This window comes from Triplophysa dalaica, chromosome 1, assembly GCF_015846415.1.
Source record: "Triplophysa dalaica isolate WHDGS20190420 chromosome 1, ASM1584641v1, whole genome shotgun sequence".
Lineage (NCBI taxonomy): Eukaryota > Metazoa > Chordata > Actinopteri > Cypriniformes > Nemacheilidae > Triplophysa > Triplophysa dalaica.
This window is the reverse complement of record NC_079542.1, coordinates 517,501-541,423: the sequence shown is the minus strand read 5'-3', so window position 1 is coordinate 541,423 and position 23,923 is coordinate 517,501. Positions and strand designations below refer to the sequence as shown.

The window sequence follows — 23,923 nt, the reverse complement described above, 5'->3', positions numbered from 1 at the left end:
GGACCACAGCGGACAACAACACTGATCAAAGCTCAAATTCTGCTCCAACATACAGAGACATCAGCACTCCAACCTCACCTAAAATAAAGATCCTGAGAGACAACCTGTCAGAACTGGAGCAGGACTACTGTCTGTTTAAAGAGGAAACCAGCAACAGTCTTCACCAACTCCAGAGTCTGATCAACCATCCCAACACACAACACATGAAACAACTACACACCACTGTCAGACAGCTGGAGGAGGACAATGAGGAGCTGCGACAGGAGCTGAGGAGAGTGAGACAGGAGCTGGTCACAAGAGAACATCACTACATCATCATAGAGAGACAGACGGACGAGATGAGGAGACAATTAAGCACACTCATACAACACAACAAACACAACACCTCATCCACTGAGAACACAGCACAACATCAGCCTGAAGTCAACACACTATCACAGAGCATCTCTTCTGCTGAGGAGACACAACGTCTGCAAGACATCCTCCCATCAACACAGAGCACATCTACTGAGAGGAACAGCACAAACACAACACAACATGGACAGAACATCGGCACACAAAGAAAGAGCATCTCTTCTACTACAATCACACAAACATTTAATTCACAAGACAACATGAGGAAGAAGAGCAGCGTCAGACAGAGCAATCCACTGACAACAACATCACCCAACAGCACCAACAGAGAAGAGATGAGAAAAGAGAACATCGTCATCCTGTGTGACTCCAACGGTCATCACCTCCATCAGAGACGACTGTTTCCAGGAAGAAACGTGAAGAAGTTTTGGTGTCCCACCTCCCAGTCTGCACTGAATCTATTGAGAGAAGATGTGCTGGGCGCACCAACACACATCATACTCCACACTGGAACCAACGACCTCACCGGAAGAAGAACAGACGTCACCAAAGCTCTGTCAGATGTACTGAGGACAGCCTGCAGGATCTACCCCAGCGCTAAAGTCATCTTCTCAACCCTTCTGCCCCGTCGAGACATCCCACAAAACATCATTTACCAAATTAACGGAGAGTTAGCCAGAGTCTGTGCCCAACTGAAGAACGTCTCCATCGCAAACCATCAGCGCATCAGTCATGACCATCTGTACGATCACATCCACATCCATAGAGACGGCATGAGACTGTTCGCACAAACACTAAAGGAGGCAACTTTAAGAAGTCCTCACACAACACATCGTGTCCATGAGGAGAGAGTCAGACAGACGGTCAGTTACACCACAGCAGACAACAGAGACCTCCATCAGATCAAACACATGCTGAAACTCATATGTGACAACTTCTTACACTAAATATGTAATGATAGTTAGGTACATTCATCTATTCATTTAAATATTTATTTTTCATGATTTATATTATGCACATGTTTATTTCTTTCTACATTTACTTTACTTAATATTTACTCTGCAATATTGCCTTTTATCTGCACAACGTGATTGAGAAATCATACATTATTTCTGGTTAAAGAAAACAATAACATGTCCTCCCTTAAAATAACATGCTATAACATTCAGGGAATGTATTCTTCTGCTTTTGGAGAGAAACACAGAAACCCTGATCTTGTAAATATTGTAAATAGTTCTGATATCATAATATTACTTGAGACCTGGAGTCGGTTGGAAAGTCAGATCTCCGCTCCTTTAAACTACAAAGAAATATTTATACCATCAGTTAAGCGTCCTCATGTGAAAGTTGGACGGGATTCTGGAGGAATAATTGTGTGGTTTAAAGAACAACTGCTGCATTACATTCAGCCTGTTAAACAAGGGAAAACACATATCTGGCTAAAAATGAAAAGAGAACTCATGTGTTCAGATGAGGACACATACATGTGTGCCGCATACATCCCTCCACACGAGTCTCCATATTATGATGAAGACATTTTCCCAACATTACAGTCGGAGATCATTCAGTTCCAGTCTTTAGGATCAGTTCTGTTAATGGGGGACTTCAATGCAAGAACTGGGAAAGAACTGGACATCATTAGTTCTACTGGAGATAAATATATCAAGATTTCAAACGTACAGCAAAACAAAGTTAAAACTAAACCCTGTCAGAACTATGATGACACTATAAACAAAAATAGTAAACAAGTCATACAGATGTGCAAAAGTCTGGGTCTATATATAGTTAATGGGCGAACAAAAGGTGATTCTATGGGTCAGTTTACATACAGCTCACGTCTGGGCAGCAGCACCGTTGACTATGTCATCACAGATTTACAGCAAAACAAGATCAATTATTTCACAGTCATGCCACAGTTACCTTTATCAGACCACTGCCACATAGTCATTAGTTTAAACAAATCCCTTCATCCTTTACCAGCTTCACATCACAAACACAAACTGTTTCCCCTGCCGAGAAGATTTTACTGGAGGAGATCCAGTCGTGAACAATATGAAGCTCAGCAACACTCAATCTGAAAACATGATAGAAACATTTCTTCTCTCCGTGTTTAAAGAAGATGAGAAAAGTGTCAATCTGGCAACAAAACAATAACGTCATATTTTTTGGAATGTGGCCAACAAATCTTTGAACATAATCAAATTGAACCATGGTAAGAAAGAGATAGACAAAGATGACTGGTTTGATAAAGAATGTCAAATGTCTAGAAGAGAACTACGAATGTTATCAAATAAAAAACACAGAGATCCTTCAGACCATCAGACACGTGCTCTCTATCAACAAACCCTTAAAACATACAAGTCACTGTTAAAGTGAAAAAAAGTTGAACATATGACAACTAAGTTTAACATGATTGAAGAAGCAGTAAACCAAAATTCATTTTGGGACTTTTGGAACAATTTAAATAAGTCTAAAAAAGATTCCCATCGATGATCCACATATTTGGACCGAACATTTTGGTAACCTTTATACACAAAATGATCCAAACCCCTCCCAAAAACATCTTACCTCCCATCTACATGAACTAGAACACACTATCAAAGACCAAATGAACCAATTAGACAGTCCTATTTCATTAAATGAACTGACAGAAAAAATAAAATCTCTGAAAAATAAAAAATCTTGTGGCCCAGACGGAATAAAAAATGAGATGTTGAAATATAGCAGCCCTAAATTAAGAGATGCCATTCTCCATTTATTTAATTTGCTGTTGCGATCAGGACACTTTCCGGACGAATGGAAAGAAAGTCAAATAACACCAATCTTCAAAAAAGGGGACAAATGTGACCCTGATAACTACAGAGGTATCACTGTAAGCAGTAACCTCGGCAAACTATTCTGCTCCATTATTAATGAGCGATTAGTGCAGTTTCTCCATGACAACAAAAGTCTAAATAACTGTCAAATTGGATTTTTGCCCAAACAAAGGACCACTGATCATATATACACATTACATACACTTATAAAGAAACATGTTCATCAAACAAAACAAGGAAAAATATTTGGTTGCTTTATAGATTTTAAAAAGGCCTTTGATTCGGTTTGGCACAACAGGCTCTTTCTTAAACTCATCCAGAGTGGAATAGGGGGAAAAGTTTATGATGTAATTAAGAACATGTATAAGGACAACAAGTGTTTCATCAAAATCAACAACGAAAGAACTGACTATTTTAGACACACTGAAGGAGTTCGCCAAGGATGTTCTCTAAGCCCAACTTTATTCAATATTTATATCAACGAATTGGCCACAAAGCTTGAAGAATCCTCTAGTCCTGGTTTAACTCTTGATGGCAGAGAAATGAAATGTCTTTTGTATGCGGACGACCTTCTGCTATTGTCACCAAATGAAGAAGGTTTGCGTGAACGTCTGTCAGTTCTAGAACATCACTGCAGTGAATGGGCCTTCCCAATAAACATGGACAAGTCCAAAATAATCATATTTCAAAAGAAAAGTCGTTTTACAGAGAAAAAATACATTTTTACACTTGGGGGATCAATTCTTAGTCATGTGACAAACTATAACTATTTGGGTCTGACCATCTCTGCTTCAGGACAATTTAACATGGCAATTAAAGAACTTGCTGAGAAAGACCGTAGAGTTTATTATGGTCTAAGAAAAACACTTTTTCAGTTGAACCTCCCTATTAGACTGTGGCTGAAAATCTTTGATGGGGTCATCAAACCCATTCTTCTATATGGTAGTGAAATCTGGGGCCCCAAATTCCAACTGAACTATGAATCCTGGGACAAATGTCCAGTGGAAATTTTCCAACTTGAGTTTTGCAAAAACATCCTGGGAACTCACAGAAATACCTCAAATCTGGGATGTAGAGCAGAACTTGGAAAGTTTCCTCTCCTGTCTGAAATCCAGAAGAGGTCATCTAAGTTCTGGTTTCACTTATCTGAGAGTTCACCAGACAACTACCATCATAGCGCTTTCAGACATAATACATCACATCCAGAGAACGATCCTTTCCTACACCTCCTGAACAAACATCAGCTGAACTCATCAGATCAGTTCAGACAGTCTAAACTCAGACACATTTTAAACACGACTCAAGAAGAATATCTTCTTTACTGGCAAAATAAGATCAATGACGTAAACAAATTAACTTGCTTCCGGAAAATAAGAACCGATTACAAATTGGCACCATACCTAATAAAACTGAAAGATTACAGGCAGAGAAAGCTTGTGTCCAAATATCGCCTCAGTGATCACAGTCTGTGTATAGAGACCGGTCGACACAGACAGAACTGGACATCCAGAGATCATAGATTGTGTTCAAACTGCACTGATGCTGTTGTGGAGGATGAACTTCACTTTCTCACTCAATGTAGTAAATATAAATCCATCAGACAGAAGTACTTTACTTTAATAGGAAATGTTTATCCTGAATTCCATAGAGTGAATGATATAGAAAAACTATCATATCTTTTGGGAGAAATGGTGGAATGTATTGATCTGTCTGCACAATACTTGTTCTGTTGTCATAACATGAGAGATAAAAACTAAATCATATTGATACCATTGTTAGTTTGGGTCCTTGTACATGTATTTATTTATTTTTATTGTTGCAATGTGTCATTATTATTTTTATTTTATTTTATCTTTTGCTTTCTTTTTTAATGTTCATACTATATGTCTTATTATTACTCAATGCTTTGGCAATATTTGTGTTTGTTCACAGTCATGCCAATAAAGCTCATTTGAATTGAATTGAGAGAGAGAGAGAGAGAGAGAGAGAGAGAGAGAGAGAGAGACAGAGAGAGAGAGTGAGAGAGACAGAGAGACAGAGAGAGAGAGAGAGAGAGAGAGAGAGAGACAGAGAGAGAGACAGAGAGAGAAAGAGAGCGAGATAGAGAGAGAGATAGAGAGAGAGACAGAGAGAGAGACAGAGAGAGAGAGAGAGAGAGAGAGAGAGAGAGAGAGAGAGACAGAGAGACAGAGAGACAGAGAGCAAGATAGATGTAGAGACAGAACAACACTTCTTCATCAACTGCCCAAACTATCAGGACATTAGAAGGAAATTCTATCCCAAATTTGAAATCAATTGAAATCAAAAAAATGTTTTTGTTTCGTTTGTTGGTTTTGTTTCTTCTTAAATGTGTATTGTTTGATGTGATGTATATTGTTTGTTTTTCATCTGTTCTAGATGTACTGTACATGTTATAAATGCTTTGGCAATACATTGTAACAATTGTCATGCCAATAAAGCACATTTGAATTTGAATTTGAGAGAGAGAGAGAGACAGAGAGAGAGTGAGAGAGATTTTTATATATAGATTTTTACTTATAGACTTTTAATTTTATTCTATCTTATTTTTGATCTTAATCTGTATTTCTGCATGTTTATATTTAATCTTGTGCTTTGGCAATGTAAATTTTCTTTTATCATGCCAATAAAGCTCCTTTGAATCTTGAATCTTGAGAGAGAGAGACAGAGAGCAAGATAGAGAGAGAGATAGAGAGAGAGACAGAGAGAGAGAGAGAGAGAGAGAGAGAGAGAGAGACAGAGAGCAAGATAGAGAGAGAGACAGAGAGAGAGAGAGACAGAGAGAGAGAGAGAGAGAGAGAGAGAGAGAGAGACAGAGAGCAAGATAGAGGGAGAGATAGAGAGAGAGACAGAGAGAGAGAGAGAGAGAGAGAGAGAGAGACAGAGAGCAAGATAGAGAGAGAGACAGAGAGAGACAGAGAGAGAGAGAGAGAGAGAGAGAGAGGCCTCTGAATGGATTCTGCTGGAGCTGTTAAACACTTTTGTTCCTCTTCACTGAGTCGTGTGAAAGTGCTGCCAGACTGAATTTATGACCAGCAGCATCACTGCTTTACAACTGTGTTCCGTGTCATCAAGCTCAACGTCACACACACACACACAGAGATGGAGGGAGAGATGTCTGTGATGTTGATCTCATCCTACAGGAGAGTTTGTGATTGTCTTCTGTAATCTTTTCTTAAATCTAACCATTTGATAAGACGTCTCTCTCTCTCTCAGATCTATCAGGATGTGTGAAGGACCCGCTCAGTCACGCATGTGCAGTCTGGACTTGTTTTCATTAGTTATGTTTCTCATAAATCATTTCCAACAGAGCCAGAAAGATCAACACGATGATATTTGATTCATTCATGTGAATATCATACAACTGAACAGAAAACTGCAAACCCAGTCAGTCAACACATCATGTGTAGAGAAATCTTGATTGATTATATAGAAGGAAGAAATGTTAAAGGGACAGTATTCTCTCCACGGATGCTTCAAGACTGGAAAATCCAAAAACATCTGATTCATTTGACATAAAAACCACGTCCGAGCGGTTCAGAAACATTTATTAATTGATGGACACATTGTGCGTGTTAGTGTCTTTAACTCATGGATTATTTGTAAGCGGTTTTGTTGGTTATGTGTGTTTAGAACAGAGTTATGACTGAGGGCTTCACATTCAGAAGACATAAAATCTCCAGATCTGGAGATATAAAGATGCTTCGGCCCTCAGGGTTTAGAGGAACGTTGATCTTGATTTACATCAGTTAAGAAACCCTTTGAGTCATCAGACACCAAGCTTCACTTCTGTTCATCTGTCAATCACCACCGGCAAGAAATTCAATTTACAACGACAGCACAACACTTCATGTTAACACACGCAGAACTAGAGCGACTGTAGATTAATTTTGATAACAATAACAACAAAAAAACGAGAAGTCTAATATTATAAAATTTGGACTGCAATATCAAGCTCAACCGCTAGGTGTCAGTGCACCATACGCTTTCTTTAAACGCCACCGAACTACTGAACACATTCCACAAATAGTTTATTTAATAAAATGAAAACACAACACAATTCAACAAATCCTTAATTTAATACAATAATTATACCATACAATATTATAAATTATACTAACAAAGTCAATTAAATAAAGTTTTCTTAATATACTATTAGACATTAGTAAATCACCAACGGAAGTGAACTGCAGTCCGCCGTGCGTGTACGACGAAACATCCAATATTGACGGATATCGAAATAAACGTTGAAAATTTCTTTGCACAAAATTAACATTTATTGTATGATGCGAACGCATGATGTAATTCTCTCATTTCATGGCTGCCACTATTTAAATCTGCTGATTATTTAGCAAGAATTTCGAATTTATTTTAACGGAACTCATCGTCAGAAAGGATTTACGTACGGCACAGCAGCGTCAGGACTCAAAGGGTTAAAACCGAAGGTGGTGAAATAGAGTCCCTTTAACTTCTGGCCACTCTGATTTGAGTTTGTTGGGGTTAAGGGAGGTTATGTGAAGATTAAACCTCTGGAGAAGTGCGGTCTCGTCTCGCTCTCGTTTTTTTTCAGTGTCAATGGTCAGAAATGAAAACAGAATGGAGATTCGGAGAGGACCGCACTTCAGCCGGAGGTGTTTAGCGTGTTTAGACATTGCTTCAGTCGTGCGTTTGGTGATGTTTCTTTACCTTTGTCGAGTAGCCACTCGTCTACTACCCGACCGAGTCGGTACGGGATTCTTTGTCTAGCAATAGCCAGCCGTTCATTATCAAAGTTCCCTTTGAAGAACAAACAAATTCAACAGGTTACAATCTGGAAGGTCAAAGGTCAGAGGTCAGGTTTAGCAGGTCTTTGAGGTCTGGAGGGTTCTTTTAAACATGAGTTAAGCAGTTTTATGGGTGATTTTAGCGTTTTATTAGGGACTATTACACAGCATTTAAGCCTCAGTCCACATCTGAAAGTCACAATTCATTGTGAGGAAGATGTTTTCTGCGTCAAACCAACCTCTTCTACACCTCATCCAAACACATCTCTGCTCTGCACTTTTCTTACCCACAATCCTCTCTGCCAAGATAAGTGGGTCACTGGATATTTTTATTTCTGAGGTGGTGTCGGTTCACAGTTTCACAAAGATTTGCTTTAAAATCCACACGTGTGTGTGTGTAGAAATCATCACAGAAGTGACATCATAACTTCATGAAGAAGTTGGGTGTGACGTGGGATAAACTCGGCAGAAAACATCTTCACTCACTAACTCAGACAGACAGAATGCGAGAGAAACGTGAGATTTGTTTCAACATCATGACATCATTGTGTTGAGTTTGTGTCGTGCGCTCACCTGAGGGGAATCTCTCCAGGATTGGCAGATTGTCCACCTGCAGTGTGGCGTTTCCTCCGCTCCGTGTGAACCTCACCACGTGATATTTCCCATCACTCACCATCACGCCGCTCTCCTCGATGATGATGTCATCCGTCCCCACGTTAAATATAACCCCGACCCTCCCTCGCTCCTGCAGACAGACAGACGGACAGACAGGTTAGATCCATGAGTCGTTTGTTTCTGTTCACTCATAACTCATCTCTTTCACTTTAATGTCCTGGGATTGATGTCCTTTACTTCAGGTCACCGGTCTCTCTCTCTCTCTCTCAAGTTCAAGTTCAAGTCGCTTTATTGGCATGACATTTCAAATATAGTATTGCCAAAGCATTTTGCAAATAAAATATGACAGTATCACTGTTGATTTACCTCACTACAATAAAAAATAAATAAACAGTTTGTAAATCTATAAAATTAAATAAAAGTACATGAAGAAAATAAGTAAAATACATTGTTTTCATAAAATAAAACACATTTTATGAATTATCCTTTTCGTATAAGGTGAATAGTATAGACATATTTTGCAGGTAGTTTGGCTGCCCTGTCATCTTCTCCAAGCAGATAGTGGAGTTTCTCTGAATCACTTATAGTTCTAAATGAACGATTCAATGCTTCAAATTGTGGAAAAAATGTTTCTGTTGTAGTGGTGTATTTAGGACAAACAAGAAGAAAGTGTTTCTCATCCTCTATTTGATTTAGGTCACAGTGTCTGCAAAGTCTTTCTTCTCTTACAATCCAGGATTTTTTATGTCTTCCTTTTTCTATTTCTAAATCATGGTCACAGTGACGATATTTTGAAAGGATTTGTCTTTCTTGAAAGTGTTTTATTGATAAGTAGTTTGTCATTTTGGTGGTTCTATTCAGGGCAGAATAACACTGGAGTTTGGTGTGAAGGTCAAATTCTTTTTTTAATTTTTCATCATATTTATACTTGAGATTTACATTTACATTTACATTTAGTCATTTGGCAGACACTTTTATCCAAAGCGACTTACATTGCACTTATTACAGGGACAATCCCCCTGGAGCAACATGGAGTAAAGTGTCTTGCTCAAGGACACACTGGTGGTGGATGCTGGGATCGAACCAGCAACCTTTGATTTACCAGTTCAGTGGTTTAACCCACTAGACCACCATCTCCACGATGTTTGTCAATCTCTTTGTATATGTCAGGGATGTGTTTCGAGTCAGATTTAGCTTGAGTTTCATTTATTAGCTGTGCTGTGAGTATGTTTAGAGGATGAGATACTGTGGGGCTTTCATTAGCAAGTAAGGCTTTATATTGAATGTATTCTGAATGGGATTGGTTGAGATGATGCCAGAACTGAAGAGCTTGTTTTTGTATCTCAGTGTTTAGGGGGTATAGGCCTATTTCAGCTCTACAGGCATGGTTAGGTGTGCCTTTGTTTACTTTTAGGATGTTCTTAACAAATTCCAAATGGGTTTTTTCTAACACACCTTTATCCCAATTTTGAAAATTTAAAGTTGGTCCCCAGACTTCACTTCCATATAAGAGAATTGGTTTAATGATTGCGTGGTATAATTTTAACCATGTTTTAATTGATAAGCTTAATTTGCCAAATCGTGCTTTTATGGCATAAAATGCCCTACAAGCTTTGTCACTTAAAGCTTTTACTGCCAGAGCAAAAGACCCGGATGCTGACACATCAATGCCAGGTACGTGTAACTAGTGGTGTGTTGGAGGACTTCTCCTCTGTAAATGAACTGGTGTTGGTTTCCCTGAGATCTGGCCTTCTTTTGGAACACCATGACTCTGGTTTTGTCTAGATTCACTGTCAGAGCCCATTCCTCACAGTATTGTTCCAGCAGGGACAGGCTCTTCTGAAGTCCCTCTTCTGTCGGGGATAACAGCACCAGATCATCTGCATAGAGCAGACATTTAACCTCAGAGTCATGCAGAGTAAGTCCTGGGACACTGGAGCGTTCCAGACTTTCAGCCAGATCATTTATGTAGATATTAAACAGGGTCGGGCTCAGAGCGCATCCCTGTCTCACTCCACGACCTTGCTGGAAGAAAATGCTTCTGAAATCTCCAAGTTTGACCGCACATCTACTGTTCTCATACATTGACTGAATAATGTCAAATGTTTTTCCACCGATTCCAATTTTTAACAATTTTTATAGTAAACCATCATGCCAAATAGAGTCGAAAGCTTTTTTTAAATCAATGAAACATGAAAATATCTTTCTTTGTTTGCCCTTAAGATTTTTGTTGATTAGAGTATGGAGAGAGTAGATGTGATCTGATGTCCGTTGTTTTGGAAGAAAGCCAATTTGTGATTTATTTAGGACGTTGTATTTTGTCAGAAATGTAACTATTCGGCTGTTTATTATATTACAAAAAAGCTTTGCAAGATTACTGACAACACAAAATCCCCGGTAATTATTGGGCTCAAATTTATCTCCTTTTTATAAATAGGGGTGATGAGTCCTTCCGACCAGGTCTCAGGGAAGTTTCCAGACCTTAACACCAGATTAAATAGTTTTGCTAGGGCTTGAATTATATAAGGGCCGCTGTGTTTCAGCATTTCATTACTAATGTTGTCTTGTCCACATGCTTTCTTGAGTTTAAGATTTTTGATGTGTTGTGTTATTTCTGAAGTTGCGATGAGTGTGTCTAATGGGTTTTGGTATTTTTTTATTGTTTTCTTTAGATCTTCTAATTTCTCCTTTGTTTCTATTTGGGGTTGATTGAGGTCTGAAGGTTTCATTTTTTGATAAAGGTTTTTAAAGTAAGGGCTCCAAATTGTGCTGCTCTTTAGTAATAAGTCTGAATATGTCTGGGGCTTTCAGATTTTTTAAAGAGATTCCAAAAAAATGTTTGGTCAATGGATTCATCAATTTCCGCAATTCTAGCTTCATAATATTTATCTTTTTTGTTACAAATAAGTTTTTTATAGTTTCTCAGACAATTCGAGTAGTTGAGCCAAAGTGTCTGATTGGTTGGTTCTCTATGTTTCTTATTAGCAAGCTGGCGAAGCTCTTTTCTGGCACATTTGCATTCTTTATCGAACCAAACATCTTCTATTATTCTTTTTTTATGTATTTTATGAATATTTTGTTGTTTCATGTTAGATATAGTCGCCAATGTTTGCAATATATAATTAAGATCATGTGTAGCTGAGTTAATACCATTGGTATCTAGAGTAAACTCTCTGGACATAAATTCATCCAGCAGTTTTAGTATTTCAGGACTGCTCATGTTTTCTGTGAAATGTTCGACATTAGATTGATTCCAAACAAACTTGGGTTTTAAAGGGAACAGTTTTTCCTGTTTGTTTGATGTTCTGACTCCATCAAACGACTGCTTCAGGTAAAGCAGTGTTTGGCAGTGGTCAGAAACTGGAAGTTGAGGTCTGACTGTGAATGCATTAATAAAGTTTGGCTCAATATCTGTCAATGAGTAATCAACCACACTGGCACCTAGTTTGGAGCAGTAAGTAAATCTACCAAAAGAATCTCCTCTGGTTCTGCCATTTATGATGTACAGCCCTAGACATTTACAAAGCTTTAACAACTGCTTCCCAGTTCTGTGTATGACATTGTCACAGCTGTTTCTTGAAGTAAAGACGGGTGTTGACTGGCGCATGATGTCCCCAAATATATGATCATTACCTTTGGTATTAACATTATCCATTTCTCTTCCAGTCCTTGCATTTAAGTCACCACATATAAGAACATTTCCTTTGGACTGGAAGTATAAGATGTCTTTGTGTAGGTTAAGAAAGCATTCTTCTTGGTAATATGGAGAATCATGAGGTGTAAGATAAGCTGCACAGAGGTACAGATTACTCTGGGGTAGAATAGATTTTACTTGAAGCCATATTAATGAATTTTCAGGTTTGACCGTTTTTATCAGATGTTTTATATTCTCTTTGTGCCATGTAAGTATTCCTCCTGAATCACAGCCACATTTTATTTGGGATTTTTTTAGTGATGGCACAATCATTTCTCTGTAACCTCTTGGACAGTGCAAAGTCTCATTACTCCGACACCAGGTCTCATGAAATATTGCAATGTCTACATCTTTTATACTGCTAAGTAAATCTCTGTCTATTGTCTTGTTTCCAAAAGTTGAAGAGTGCAAACCTTGTATATTCCAACAACTAATTTGAAATGACTTCATAGATAATAAAAAGTGTGTGTGTGAGTTATTTCACGAGTTTGGAGCAGATGATGTTGAGTAGATGTCTTATCTGGTTGAGTTCATCAGCGGCAGGGTTTGGTGTCTGTTGGACGGCTGCGGCGTAGCTCTCTGGTTGTGATGAAGATGCAGGAGTGGAGTTCTCTCTGCTCTTTGATGAAGGGAGGATGTTTCGTTCTGTCTGTGAACTGCTCTTGCTGTGTGGATTTCGGTTGTGTTCTCTTTTATTAAGTGCTGTGTTGTTCAACACTCTTGTGAAGAGTTGTACTCCTTGCTTGTTCAGGTGCACATTGTCATACATATGATGAGGCCGAATGTCTCTATGGTATGCGAGGTAAACATTTGGAATAAGTCCACAACTTCTGGAGAGCTCTGCGTTGTTTCCCTGAATCACATGAAATGCCACATCACTCCGTGGCAGTAACGTGGAGATGGTTATTCTAGTCTCAGGGAATCTTTCTGAAGCTTTGATGGCCACCTCTCTGAGTGCAGGAGCCACGTGACCTTCCATTACTCTTAAGTCATTGGTCCCTGTGTGGATTATGATGTGCTTGTAGGTTTCATTCAGATTTTTATCAGACAGGATCTGAAGAGCCTTTCTTGTGTTTGGGCACCAGAACTTCTGTGCTTTCATTTTTGGAAATAAGAGTTTCTGGTTGACATATTTCCTGTTGGAGTCGATCAGAATAAGAGCTTCTGTTTCAGCAGTGTTGTCTGAAGCGGTGCTGCGGTCTTCTGATGAGGATTGACTCTCATCCGCCGGACGTGACTGATGATTCTCCGCGAGGATTACTGAACAGGTCGGGTGTTTAGCAGAAGATTCTCTACACGTGTGAACCTGAGAAAGTTGTTCCTTCATGTTGTTTATCACTTCATCTCTCTTTTCGAGTTCTGATTTAAAGATAAAAAGCTCTTCCTGCATTTCTGCTTTAATTTCGGTCAATTATTTTCCCATAATTTACTTCATTTCTCTCAGTTCTTCTTTGGTTTGTTGAACTTCCTTTAACATCTGTTCTTTGTTTCTCTGTAAGTTTTCAAGCTCTTGTCTTAGAGTCATTATATTCTTTTTAAGTTGCTCCATGTTGCTGTTATCATTCAGACATTCTGACATTATGAATTCTTTTAGTTCCACCATATCCATCTCCAGGAGTGAAAAATGCTCTTTCATTTTTCATGGGAGACCGAGTTAAGGCTGTTGTAGTTGTTGCTGTATGTTGGATGTCTTTAGGTGAAGAGTCAGTAGTAAGATCTTCATGTTTTTGTATGGAGCTTGTTTCGATCTTTGAGTCCACTCTAAATGAACGAAGGGCTGGATCTGATCCTTGGATCATTTTGATAGATGTTCAGCTATAGAATTCTTGAATCTTCATTTCTTTCTTCATCTTCAAATATCAAGATCTGTCTGCATTTACATATGCCTTGTGTTGTGATGAAGCTGAAGTGTTGACAAAAAGCAGTGTGCCATAAAGAGCTGTTTTCAGTGAAGAAGAGCAAGTTACTCAAAGTATTGTGATCATTGTCAGCAAACAATGTTTCAGGATTCTCCCTAATCTGTTTCTGTCTCTGGATCTGCTTTGATTGTTCAGAGCTCTTCTGAGAGTAAACAAAGGGGCGGGGCCAGTCTGCTGCTGTTGCCATGGCTGAATTTAGAATGAAAACACTCAACTGAAAAAACTGTTGATCTGTTTGTTTTCAAAATTCCTATTGCATACTTTATGTGTTTATAAAGCTTAAAAATACAACATCCTAATAATATTGATAAATATAGACAGCAAAACAAGATCAAAATGTCCACCTTCATCCAAATAAATCTCCAATAGACTTAAAATTTGTCCGTTTAAGTTCCTTTTCAATAGTTCAGTCTATACCTCCTCTGATGTTCAGTCTGTGTCCAACTTCATATAAGTCTGGATTTAAAAGGGTTTCAGCTCAAGACAGGACAAGGATCCGTATCAGGAAAATATCCAATGGCATCAAAAGTTCATTCAAGTTCTTATCCAACGGTCCAGTTGATTCCTCCTCTGAAACTCAGTCTGTTAACAATCTCCACACAGGCCCCAATTTGAAAACGGTCTCCGCTCGAGGCAGGATAAAAAAAATCTGCTCAAAATGTTCAAAATTTTGCTCTAGTAGTGATCAGGTTCTTTTTAAACTATCAGTTGTCTGTATTAAAAGGTCAATTTCCCAAATTTTCATTATATTTCTGCAGCTCACAAAAAGTGTGACTGTTCATCACGGAACTCTCTCTCTCTCTCTCTCTCTCTCGCATTGCATGCTGGGAGCGTTTGAGTGTGGTGTATCACAAGGGCTTTTCTGACTTACTTTTCCTAAACTTATTTATTTTTTTGTTGTTATTTTGTTTTGGTTTTTGAGTTTAAATAATTAAGATTTTGTAGTGAGAGTGAAGGAGGAGTGAGAGTGAGAGTGAGACCGGGATGGCGTCCCTTACACAACGGACAGCTTCCCCTGTGTCCCTCCATCATGGCGTCAGGTGTGTGCCTGTGAATGGGGCCACTGTTGAGGAAATATTGGTAGCTGTAGGAGAGGAGATTGGCTATGAGAATATCACATCAGCTTCACGAATGAACAAAGCGGTTGTTATCTTTGTAAAGGAAGAGAATCAAGTGAGTCGTTTAATAACCAACGGAATCGTGGTAAGTGGAGATTTTATTACAGTCTTGCCGCTGGTTGCTCCTACAATTAAAGTAACTGTTTCTAATGTCCCTCCGTTCATTCAGAATAATGAGATAGAAAGAGCGCTTTCACGTTATGGAAAGTTAGCTAGTGCTATCAACACGGTATCTCTTGGTTGTAAGAACGAAGCATAAAACATGTAATTTCGTTTAGAAGACACGTCTTTATGTTCTTAAATGAACCGGAGTTAGATGTGTCTTTTAAAGTTTGGTATGAAGGAAGACATTATATGATTTATGCCAATACCGGAAGCATGAAATGTTTTGAATGTGGCGATATTGGTCACAAACGATTAGCATGTCCACACAAGGCTCGGCCTGCTACTGAAGCTGTAAATGTTGTTGAAAACACGGGAGAGAATGTTTTGGGCGTAGGGAATATGGATGACATATGGATGGCACAATTGATTTTACTGTTGACAGAAATGGTGATGAACCACATAATCAGTCAAGTGTTTTGTTATCAAAAGTTACCAAGGAATTTCAACTTACGGATGTATGGAGAATAAGAAATGAAGGAGTGAGGCAGTATACATGGATGAAAGTGTCTGATAATTTTTTTTAAATTGTTTTGGAACAACTGGAAATTAAAGAAGAGTTCTTTTGAGAACCTGAGTCAATGGTGGGATGTTGGCAAAGCTAATATAAAAATGCTTTGTCAAAACTATACTAGTTACTCATCAACTAGATTAAAAAGAACGATGGATGTCTTGCAAAAAGAAATAGAACTCTTGGAAAAGAAAGTCGTTTACAACAATGAAGCAACACAGTGTCATGGTTTGAAAAAGAAAAGACAAGAACTGAATTTGATTTTACAAGAGCAAGTTAAAGGAGCGCTGATAAGGTCAAGATACTGCTCTATTAAAGATATGGATGCTCCTAGTACTTTCTTTTTCAATTTATAGAGAAAAAGTATCCACCATAAGACAATGTGCCATCTTCGTCGTTCAGATGGATCCATTACATTCAATCCTACAGAGATAAGGATGATGGCTGGGGATTTTTATAAACATTTGTATAGTGCTGAAGACTGTGATACTGATTGTGCTGAAGATTTGCTTAAAGAACTGCCTCAGATTGGAAATGAACAGAAAAAAGCGTTGGACAGTGAAATTACTTTTCATGAACTTACAGAAGCCTTGAACCAGTTGGCTAAAGGCAGATCCCCTGGGATTGATGGTTTACCAGTGGATTTTTATCAACAATTTTGGAACTTACTGGGACCCGATTTATATGAAGTGTTAATAGAAAGTATCAAAGTTAATTTACTCCCAATAAGTTGTCGCAGAGCTGTTCTGTCTTTGCTCCCGAAAAAAGGGGATCTTGGACTGTTGAAAAACTGGAGACCCGTTTCATTGTTGTGCTCTGATTATAAAATATTGTCAAAGTGTTAAGCAAATAGGCTCAACCATTGTTTGAATGCCTTGATACAAAATGACCAAACATACTGTATTCCTAAGAGGTCAATAATAGATAATCTCTTTTTGTTGAGAGACACAATTGATTTTAGCCAGATGAACAAGTATGATCTTGGAATACTGTCATTGGATCAAGAAAAAGCATTCGATTGTGTCGACCATGGATACCTTTTTAATGTGTTGAAGTATTTTGGATTTGGTGATGGTTTTATTTCATATATTCAATTGTTGTACTCCAATGATTATGTGATGGTTAAAGCAGGAGGTGGTTTAAGTGCGCCAATGTCTGTATCAAGGGGAATAAGACAAGGTTGTCCACTTTCTGGACAGCTATATTCTCTAGTAATTGAACCTTTATTATATAAATTGAGAAAACATTTGAATGGATTTTTGATTCCTAATTGTAATTCAAAAATGTTTTTATCAGCTTATGCAGATGATGTTACACTTTTTATTACAGGACAAGATGACATTGTAAATTTAACCAAAAATATATTATACGAAAAAGCCTCTTCTGCTAAGGTTAATTGGTCAAAGAGCGAAGGTTTTATCATGGGCAAATGGGAGAAGGTTAAGTTTCCACAACTCCCAGAGGGATTACAGTGGAGAAAAGAGGGAATAAAAATATGTGTCACATCTGAGTACAGCAGTGAATGGGGATTGTCGTTTTTGTGGGGCAAAAGAAGATTTAGAGCATTTGTTTTCGAAATGTAATAGACTTCAAAATTTGTTTGAGATGCTTAAAAGTTTGCTTTGGAAGTTTGATGAAGATTTTTCAGCAGAGATATTCATTGGAGGTGTGAAATATAGTTCTTCAGATAGTAGAAAAATCTGTCTATTAAACTTTTTGATTGGAGTGGCTAAACTGGCAGTGTGGAAAACACGAAAGAATAAAGGTTTAAATCTTTCTACTTTAGATTCAGAGGTAATGTTTAGGTGGATAGTGATTGGTAGGCTAAAGGTTGAATTTGCCTATTATATGTTGACAAACAACATGTTGGTTTTTATTGACACATGGTGTGTTAATGAGGTTTTATGTACTGTGCATGAAGATCAGATTATTTTTAAATTTAAATTTTTTTGTTTTAACATTATTCTTGTTGGTTTTGATTTTATAACTTTGAGAAATTGTTATTGGAATGTGTAAAAAAATAAAGCCATTATAAACCTCTCTCTCTCTCCCTCTCTCTCTCTCTCTCTCTCTCTCTCTCTCTCTCTCTCTCTCTCTCTCTCTCTCTCCCTCTCTCTCCCTCTCTCTCTCTCTCTCTCTCTAACTTCCGGTGTGATTGTTGGGGTGAGCGTGAGCGTGCGGATTGCGTGCTGTGAGTGCGGTTGGATTCTGTGAGTGAATCTTTTCTTTCTTTTTTTCTGGCTTTTTTCTTTGTTCGTTGTTTTTGTGTGTTTTTGGTTTACATTTTAGTTGTTTTGGGCCGCGTGCCACCTGTTTTACCGGGAGCATGACGGCCCCACGCACGCGATGTTTGGGTTCACTGAAGCGCCGTCATGGGGTGATAGTAGCGGCCGCAGTTAGTGTGGAGAAATGTTGCCTGGCTGTAGGAGAGGTGGCTGGGCATGAAAATATATTGTCTGCCTCCAGGATGAATAATGGCACTGTTATTTTTCTGAGTACTGTTGAAAAAGGCGTTTCGTTTATATGATTATGAACGATGATGCTGATTTGGATGTGTCTTTGCACTTTCGGGCTGATGAGTACGATTACATCATTTACATAACAACTGACAAAATGAAATGTTTTAGTTGTGGCCAATCTGGTCATTTAGTTCGTGCTTGTCCTGCAAAAAATTTGAACAACCCGCCAGGTGATGGTGACGTAGTTGCTGTCAGAAGTGCTGTAGTCGATAACTCTGAACCCGATGCAGCAGCAGGGCCGTCCGACGAGACTCCGGGTGTGTCAGGGGTACGAGCCTCAGAGGACAAACATGATGATGGTTTACCTGTGATCGCAGTAACTGAAGCTGCAGAATTAGCGCTTGAAAACACAGTTTCTGGTTTAGAAGTGTCTAATGTTCAGGCGGGGGTAGCCGTTATTGAGACGGAGATGCATGTACACGATGCTCTCATTAATAATCTGCAATCGACTGTGGGAAATACAAGTGATTACATTCCAATGGAAACAGTGCAGACATATTTTAAAGTCCCATTAAAGAGGAAGAAGTGTGGTAAAAATCGGAGTGATAGACACGCAAAAAAATCAGAGTTGACTGACTTAAGTGACAAGGAAACAGAAAGTGACAGTGAATCATCTGATTCAAGTGTTTGTCTTTCTCAGAGTGATTTTTCTGGACGTCATTATGAGGTAGATGATATTAAACTGTTCCTTAGAGCTACTAAAAATAAGAGGGGTGTGCACATTGAGGAATATTTTCCTGACATAAAACAGTTTATAGATAATACTAAGGGGTTCATGATGGAGGGCTCCTTTACAAATAAAGAGGTGTATAGGCTAAAAAAAATAGTGAGGAAACTCAACTCTGAACTTAATAATGATGACAGTGAGAAAGCCTAATTCCATGACTTTTAGTAGTTTCTTTTTGTGGACAGTTTTCTTTTTCCTTTTTTTCTTTCCATAAGTATGTGTCACGCTAATGTTGCTACTTTAAATCTGAATGGTGCTAGAGACATGCACAAAAGAGCTGCATTATTTGAAGTAATTCATCAGAAAATAATTGATGTTATACTGCTACAAGAGACACATACTTATGTTAATAATGCTGCTGACTGGGCAGTAGAATGGAATGGGACTGCTGTTTTAAGTCATAAAACCACAATAAGTGGCGGAGTTGCTGTTCTCTTTTCTAAGAGTTTCAGCCCACACTTTTATCAGGTTGAAGAGGTTATCAATGGTAGACTCTTGAAAGTAAGAGCCTCTTTTGAAAATATTGTTTTTGTTTTTATTTGTGTGTATATACCAACCTCAGCTGTTGAGAGAATGTTGTTTTTAAATACTTTATCCTCTGTTTTACAAAATGTTGCTGTTGATGAGTATTTAATTTTAGGTGGTGATTTTAATTGCACAGAGTCCAACTTAGATAGAAGTCACATGGAACCTCATTTACCTTCACGCCAACATCTTGTTCAGCTAAAAAAAACACATGAATTAATTGATATTTGGAGACAGCTTAATGGAGAACAAAGACAATACACTTGGTCTCATGTTCGTGATAACATGATTTCATTGGCAAGGCTGGATAAGTTTAATGTTTTTAAACATCATGCTAGTATTGTTGAGAGTTGATCTATTACACCATAACGTCAAAACTTTAACACGTAAAACTTTGAAAACTATTTAATACTGTGGTATAAGAGTGTATGGTGAAATAGGATATGTTTTTATAATTAAAGTCTTGTTAAAATTAAAATCTCTCTCTCTCTCTGAGTCTCTCTCTCTCTCTCTCTGAGTCTCTCTCTCTCTTTCTCTCTCTCTCTGAGTCTCTCTCTCTCTTTCTCTCTCTCTCTCTCTCTCTCTCTCTCTCTCTCTCTCTCTCTGTGTCTCTCTCTCTCTCTCTCTCTCTCTCTCTCTCTCTCTCTGCGTGTCTCTCTCTCTCTCTCTCTCTGTCTGTCTCTCTCTCTCTCTCTCTGTCTGTCTCTCTCTCTCTCTCTGTCTCTCTCTCTCTCTCTCTCTGTCTCTCTCTCTCTCTCTCTCTCTCTCTCTGTGATTCAAGATTCAAGATTCAAAGGAGCTTTATTGGCATGATAAAATCTTTTTTAAGATTAAATATAAACATGCAGAAATACAGATTAAGATCAAAAATAAGATAGAGTAAAATTAAAAGTCTATAAGTAAAAATCTATATATATACATCTCAATATAAACAGAAAAAGAGTTTTAATTAAAGTTCTCAATGAGGGTGATAGTGTCAGTTTGTGTGTGTTGTCCTGTCAGTGTTGTGTTGTGTTGTGCTGCTTGTTCTTTGGTCGTGGCAGGACTTGACATATCTTGCAGCAGGTTTGAGCTTCTTGACTTTTCTCCCAGTATGTATGAGATCTTATCCTTTTGTTGAAACTGGTCAAAGTCTTTGTGTAAGTTTGTAAACTGGGGGAAGAATGTTTCTCTGATGTGTGTGTAGTTGGGACAGGAGAGGAGTTGGGACTGTGTCTCTCTCTCTCTCTCTCTCTCTCTCTCTCTCTGTGTCTCTCTCTCTCTCTCTCTCTCTCTCTCTCTCTCTCTCTCTCTGTGTCTCTCTCTCTCTGTGTCTCTCTCTCTCTCACTTCCGGTGCACACTGGGAGTGTTTGGGGTGGTGGTGAGGGGTTTACGGAGAGGTGTTTTTGATAGTTTTTTTGTTGTTTGGTCTGTTTTTTTTTTTTTTTTTGCTTTCTAAAAAGGGGATTTGAGACATACTATTTTTGTAGAGTTTAAAACCACGTATTAGTGGTGTTCGCCGAGGCGCCGGTATGGCGTCGTTGCTGGCGGGTGGAGAACCACCTGTTTCGCGGCGTCACGGAGTCAGATGTGTACCTGAGCAGGGTGTGTCTGTTGAGGATGTGCTGCTGGCGGTCGGAGAGGAGGTTGGATATGACAACATTTCTTCGGCCTCCAGGATGAATAAAGCGGTGGTGGTTTTTGTTAAAGAGGAGAAGCTACTGAACCGCCTGATAGCCAACGGGATTGTGGTAGGTGGCGATTTTGTTATTGTTTCACCGCTTGTTACACCAACAACAAAAGTCTATGTCTCGAACGTCCCCCCGTTTATTAGAAATGAGGATATTGAGCGTGCATTAGTTCAATATGGTAAATGTGCTAGTGCGATTAAAACGATCCCATTAGGATGTAAGAGTGAAGCACTAAAACATGTGATGTCTTTTAGGAGGCAAGTGTTTATGTTTCTCAATGTACCAGAGTTAGACGTGTCTTTCAGAGTTGTGCATGAAGGAAAATCGTATATGCTTTATGTAAATACGGGTAGCTTGAAGTGTTTTGAGTGTGGGGAACTTGGGCACAAAAAATTGACATGCCCACATAGAGCTCAGACTACTGAGGAGGCCGCTGGGCCTAGTGGAGTAACCGCCGCTAATGTAAAAAATACAACAACGCAGTCTAATGAAGAGAGTATCGTTCAGAAGGATGAATCGTGTGTAAGTGTAGACCAAAATCAGAATGAAGGAGAAAAAGTGGAGAATGGGGTACAAGAGCGTGAGGTCTTGGAACACAGTAAACATACAGAGAAAGTAAGTGAAAGTGTGGCTTGCGAAGTGATCTGTATTGAAAATATTGAAAGCTTAAATGATGTTGAAAAAGGTGAGGAATATGAAATGAAGGAGGATGATACATTGTCTGAGGTGTCGGATGTTTCTGAGTTTGGGTCGCAGAATATTGATGAAACATATTCGGTGCAGGAGATTAATGATTTTTTGGATTTGACGTTTGGAAAAACTGTTGAGGTGAAGGATTTCTTCCCGGAGATAGACAAATCCATAGGGTCAGTGGTGTCAATGCTGAAAGTTGTTAGTTGTGAAGCTCTGTGCAAGAAGAAGAGGTTTAGGCTGAAAAAGACGTTGGCTAAATTACGGAAAGAAAAAAGAGCTGTGCAAAAATAGGATGCTCAAATGCACAGGGTGAATTTCATAATTAATGCTTTGTGTCTATTCACATTTGTTTTTCTCTATTTTAATTTTTCTATGGAACTTTTAAAATTCGGTTCCTTAAATATAAATGGGGGTAGAGATCGGAATAAATTAGGCATGATTTCAGAGTTTGTTAAAGGAGTTGATATAGTCTTTTTGCAAGAAACACATACAAGTACTGATAATGAGACTCAGTGAGGTATGTGGTGGGAAGGGAAATATGCTCTTAGCCATGGTACAAACACAAGTGCTGGGGTAGCTATTCTTTTTTCCAAAAATCTAAATGTAAAAATTCTATCAACAGAGGAAATTGTAAAAGGTAGAGCACTTTTAACTAAAGTAGAGTCTGAAGGAAATATATTTGTTTTAATTAATGTATATGCTCCTAATAATGGACATGAGCGTGTGGTATTTTTTTATGGAATTGAGAACAGTTATTCAGAAAATTGATGATACTGTGTGCATGATAATTGGGGGTGATTGGAATTGCACAACTAATTTTATAATTGATAGGAATGGAGAGGAGCCACATAATCAGTCAAGCATTCAACTGTTAAAAATTATAAATGAGTTCGATTTAATAGACTTGTGGAGAAGTAGGAATATAGGAGTTAGACAGTGAAAAGTTTAGTTGTGAAAGTTTACAAAGAGACATTGTATCTCTGGAAAAAGACATGTTAAATAATATGGGATCGGTAAATAATGAAAGGTTAAATAAGAAAAAAGGAGAACTGGGGTCTCTTTTACAAGAAAAGGTAAAAGGAGCATTAATAAGATCAAGAATTTGTTCCATCAAAGATATGGATGCTCCTAGTGCCTATTTTTTTAATTTGGAAAAGAAAAGTTTTTTACAAAAACAGTTGTGTCATCTAAGACGTCCGAATGGAACTATAACTTCTGACCCTCTTGAAATGAGAGAAATGACAATATATTTTTATTCTAAATTATATAATGCTCAGAGTGGTGACGCTGCAAGTGTGGATGATTTGCTCTGTGATCTACCTCAGTTGAGAGATGAACAAAGAGAATCGCTGGATGAAAAAATAACTTTGCAAGAGCTTTCTGATGCAATGAGACAATTATCCCCTGGAAGATCTCCAGGAGTGGAGGGTAGATAGAACAATTATGGATCATTTATTTTTAGTGCGTGATGTGATTGATTTTAGTCAAAGTAATAATCTTAATATGGGGATTCTTTCGCTTGACCAAGAGAAAGCTTTTGACCAAGTTGATCATGGATATCTTTTCAATGTGTTGAAAGAATTCGGGTTCGGGGATAATTTCATATCTTATATAAAGTTGTTGTATTCTAATGCATTTGTTATGGTTAAAGCTGGAGGTGGATTGAGTGCACCTATCAGGATGTCCAGGGGTATCAGACAAGGCTGTCCACTTTCTGGACAGTTATATATTCTAGTAATTGAACCATTTTTGTGCAGATTAAGGAAAGAGCTAATCGGTATTTCACTTCCAGATTTAAAGAGTACCTGTAAAGTATCC

At 38.3% G+C, this 23,923-nt stretch overlaps 1 protein-coding gene across 6 annotated transcripts in view; it reads right to left on the bottom strand.

Annotated features, from left to right (window-relative positions):
• nrxn2b (neurexin 2b) overlaps window positions 1-23,923 on the bottom strand; it is a 401,147-nt gene that overhangs the window by 15,554 nt on the left and 361,670 nt on the right. For 5 of the 6 annotated variants that reach the window (XM_056746323.1, XM_056746365.1, XM_056746330.1 and 2 more), the window contains 2 exons: window positions 8,525-8,696; window positions 7,875-7,964 (listed from right to left, as the gene is read on the bottom strand). In XM_056746323.1, the coding sequence (XP_056602301.1) occupies window positions 7,875-7,964; window positions 8,525-8,696 (262 nt within the window). The remainder of the gene's footprint in view (window positions 1-7,874; window positions 7,965-8,524; window positions 8,697-23,923) is intronic. The other variant, XM_056746355.1, reaches the window with a different exon arrangement.